The 3568-nt window shown below is 48.7% G+C and overlaps 1 protein-coding gene across 1 annotated transcript in view; it reads right to left on the bottom strand.

Moving 5' to 3' along the window:
- The window catches only part of LOC103597913 (collagen alpha-1(XI) chain-like), a 40188-nt gene extending 37665 nt beyond the window's left edge, over positions 1-2523 (bottom strand). Inside the window, exon 1 of the mRNA XM_008581793.1 lies at positions 2099-2523. Coding sequence (XP_008580015.1) covers positions 2099-2204 — 106 coding nt within the window. The 5' untranslated portion in view covers positions 2205-2523. The remainder of the gene's footprint in view (positions 1-2098) is intronic.
- Between the last annotated feature and the right edge of the window lie 1045 nt (positions 2524-3568).

Raw genomic sequence — 3568 nt, 5'->3', positions numbered from 1 at the left:
TTTTTTTTTTTTTTTTTTTTTTTTTTTTTTTTTTTTTTTTTTTTTTTCCGTGCCCAAAAAAGAAAAAAAAAAAAAAAAAAAAAAAAAAAAAAAAAAAAAAAAAAAAAAATTATGCATTAGAAGTGTAGAAACTTGATTCTTCTGATATTCTTAGAGCTTCATAGGAAGGTCCAATGTGGAAAAGAAACATAAATATCATCAGCTAAATAATCCCTGAATTCATACAATGGTGTTGAGCTGAATTCATACAATGAATTCATACAATGGTGTTTAGTGAAGACACATGAAATACTTGTCTTCACTGAAGGATTTCTCAGTTTCTATATTTTTAAATAAACAGTTGCCATTGCACTACTCTTGTCTACGTGTGTGTGACATGCCGAAAAAGAAATGGCATATCATTGTTCCTTAACCAAGTGTCCTTTTCCAGTATCACTGTAGTTGAGAGACATGAAAAGGCCCATTTACTGTGGCAGATGCCTGAACTCCAAATAATAAATAAAACCAGCAGAGGGCAGAACTGCTGACAGAATTAACTAATCCAACTGGTGACCAGGTACCAAAGGCAAAAGGCAAACTTTGTGATAGATTCCACTTTCAAAAACCTCTCTTATTTATCTTAGAAAATGTGGAAATGAATGAGTCAACGTAATGAACATAACTCATTTTAAAACTCCAATATACTACTAATGAGGCTCTGTATTCACCAGGAAAAGTCCACGGAGGAAGAATCTAGCTCTGACTTGTACTCAGGGTGATGACAGCCACCAAGGGTGTGGACGGAACACAGACCTGGTGGCAGAGTTCGGCCTCCGGGAGCGCTAACTCCCGTACGTGAGAGCTCAGATCTTGGCATCTAGCCCCAGGGCCGGACTCGAGTTTCTTTCTGCTAAAGCCTGCGCATTTGGGGTTGACAACTTCTTTCTCCCTTCGCCTGTTCCCGCCACCTCCTTCCTATCTCCAGCTGCTCTCTGCACTCCTGACAAAGCTTGCTTTCTACTCTAAGCTGCTTGGGCTCCTGAACTCCAAAGGCGTCCTCCTGCCAGCCGCGTCTACGGCACCTAACGGGCCGCTGCAGCCAGATGCCTTTTCAGGAAAGGGCGGGGAAGGGGAGGAGGAGGCGGCGGGGAGGGGCGAAGTCGCTTTCCCTCCTTGGGTACTGACAGGGCTGCAGGCTTCCCAGCAGGTCTGGTCATTGAATATTTGGTGGTGCCACGTAGAACTTCTCCTCACCTCTCTCCTCCCACCGCACCCCACGCCCCCTCCCCTTCCTTCCCAGTCCCTATTCCTCCGCCCCCACCCCATTTGCTTGGCGACTTTCATCATTCTCCAAGAGAACTGCACGTCCAACCTGCAAGAAGAAGGGGCGGTGGGGAGGGGGGGGTCACAGAGGGGAGCAGGGGACCGAAATTCAGGGAAAAGTGCTCTCCCTATTTTGAACCCGTTCCTTAGAATCTGCCAATTTTTTGTCCACTTAAAATCGTTTCAGATTGCCACACATATACACACACAAAGTGTTCTCAGTTTTCTAGATTCATCCCCCTGGTTTCTCTTATATCCCCAAAAGTACAATACCCTGTTTCTCACTTTGTTGCAGACAAAGAACTTTATCAAGGTTCACTTTATACCCTTTCCTCTATATTTTCTCCTCAAGTCACCTTTAAAAAGATATTCCCAGTACTTAAAATCTGAAGATACCAGAAGAGGTGTTCAAAGGGCAGTCTAAGGACTGTTCCTCAAACAAAAGCTTTGTACAACTGCCCTTGTGTTCAAGGTAATATTTTTCCTCTTTTCAAAGAGGCATGAAAGTGGTGAAGGGCATTTTCAGCAGGCTCTGCGCCTGACAGATCTTTTCTCCTGCTACCTACCTCCTCTCCCATTATTGTCCCGCCTACATCCATCTCTCTCTCTCTCTCCAGTTTCCCCTTCCAACCTGGTGGCAGCTGCAATCTGGATTTTATTTAAGGGAGTTTTTTTTTTTTTTTCCCCCCTTGGGGGGAGGGGGGAGGAGGCGGGAGGAAGGGTAAAGAGGGGGAGGGGCGCAGAAGGAGAAGGACCGATGGCAATCTCCCACCTCCCCAAATCCATTTTTTCTTACCTCCTCTGACCTCTCTAGCTTGGAAGAGGAAAGTCAGGGCGAGGGTTGTTATGGTGAAATCCCAGAGCCACCGTTTCGTTTTCCACCTAGAGGACCACGGCTCCATCTCCGAGCCCCGCACTCACAACCGTGAGCTCAACCCACGAAATTGCGATTGCAGACCAGCTTCGTCCCTTCCGAGGTATCGCCGGGGATGTTTGCTACACAGCCATTGGGGAGGGAGACGGGGGAAAAAGTCAAAGGGCTTTTTCTTTCAAATTTGATGGTTTGCTTCCTTCCTGTCTGTCGCCCCCACCTCTCCCTCTCGGTTGGCCCCTCCGGCCGGGACCCTGCGATCTGTCCTCTGCCGGGCCCTGCCTTCAGACTGAAGGCCGATGAGGGGCTTCCACCAAAAAGCTGAGAGCACTGCGTGCCCCTGGAGGTTTCATGCCGTCAGTGGGCCGGACGACGGCTCCGGGCAGCCCCCTCCTCCGCCCACTCCCCTCCTCCCCGCCGCGCGCTCCCGCAGGCGGAGGGTTTCATTTTACATGTAAAACAATACTACACCTCAACCTTTGTAGCTCCCCTAAGAGCTTGCAGTCATTTTGTGAGTTATAATTTTAAAAATAGCCATCACTCTTTATGACATATCTCTGAGACAGGAAAAGATATCTCTAAGAAAATAAACGCTGAGGTCCGCCTATGATATTCTCAGCAACATTAGCATATGTTCAGCAGTAATGCTGCTGCTATTGATCATGAAGACAGGTATTCTGTGGGGGCAGTAAGAATGCTTCCATTTCAGCTCATTTCACTTTTGGAGTTTATTTGTTACTTGGCTCATACAGCTTATTAAATATTTGGTCATCACTTTCAGAAAGCATGCCTGCCTTAGCTCCACACACCAAAGCAAGGCTGTCACACTGTCCTCTAACGGGCAAAGAAGCTGAAGAGGAGAGAGGCTAGCCCCCCGCTCCCTCGGCCCGAGGAGCAGGACTCCGGGCAAGCCCGGCCCACCCCCGCCCCCCTCTGCCCACTCCTCTCCTCCCTCCTCTCCCACCCGAACCCCCCAGAAGAAGTGGGAGGGAGCTACGCGGGACGCGTGCTTGGCTCCTGCACTTTGGGAATGAAAGGAATTGCAGGAGAGCCCCGGAGCACACGGCGTTTTCAAGGAGCTTCTGTATTCAATAAAAACAGCTACTTGTCTACTTGCACCGGTCTCTTAGCCGCTCGTTCGTCGGCGGGGGAGGGGAGGAGCCCGGCGTCGGATCCGCCACACCGCTGGAGTCCCGGGCTGGCAGCCGTAACCTTACCCCTGTGCAAAAGTCTGCTTCGCATGGCAGAGGTGGAACCAACGGACTCATTGCGTTGCCTACTCTGAAAAGTATTTTTATTCTTTTTCAACCAGAGAATTAGAGGAAAGGAATGAAGGTGGGATGGAAGAACCCTAGGGGTCAAAACCTATGAGCTTGTAGGGAAGCTCTCCTTGGA

Source organism: Galeopterus variegatus, unplaced genomic scaffold (genome assembly GCF_000696425.1).
Source record: "Galeopterus variegatus unplaced genomic scaffold, G_variegatus-3.0.2 Scaffold2466, whole genome shotgun sequence".
Classification (NCBI taxonomy): Eukaryota; Metazoa; Chordata; class Mammalia; order Dermoptera; family Cynocephalidae; genus Galeopterus; species Galeopterus variegatus.
This window is presented reverse-complemented; position numbering and strand designations above follow the sequence as displayed.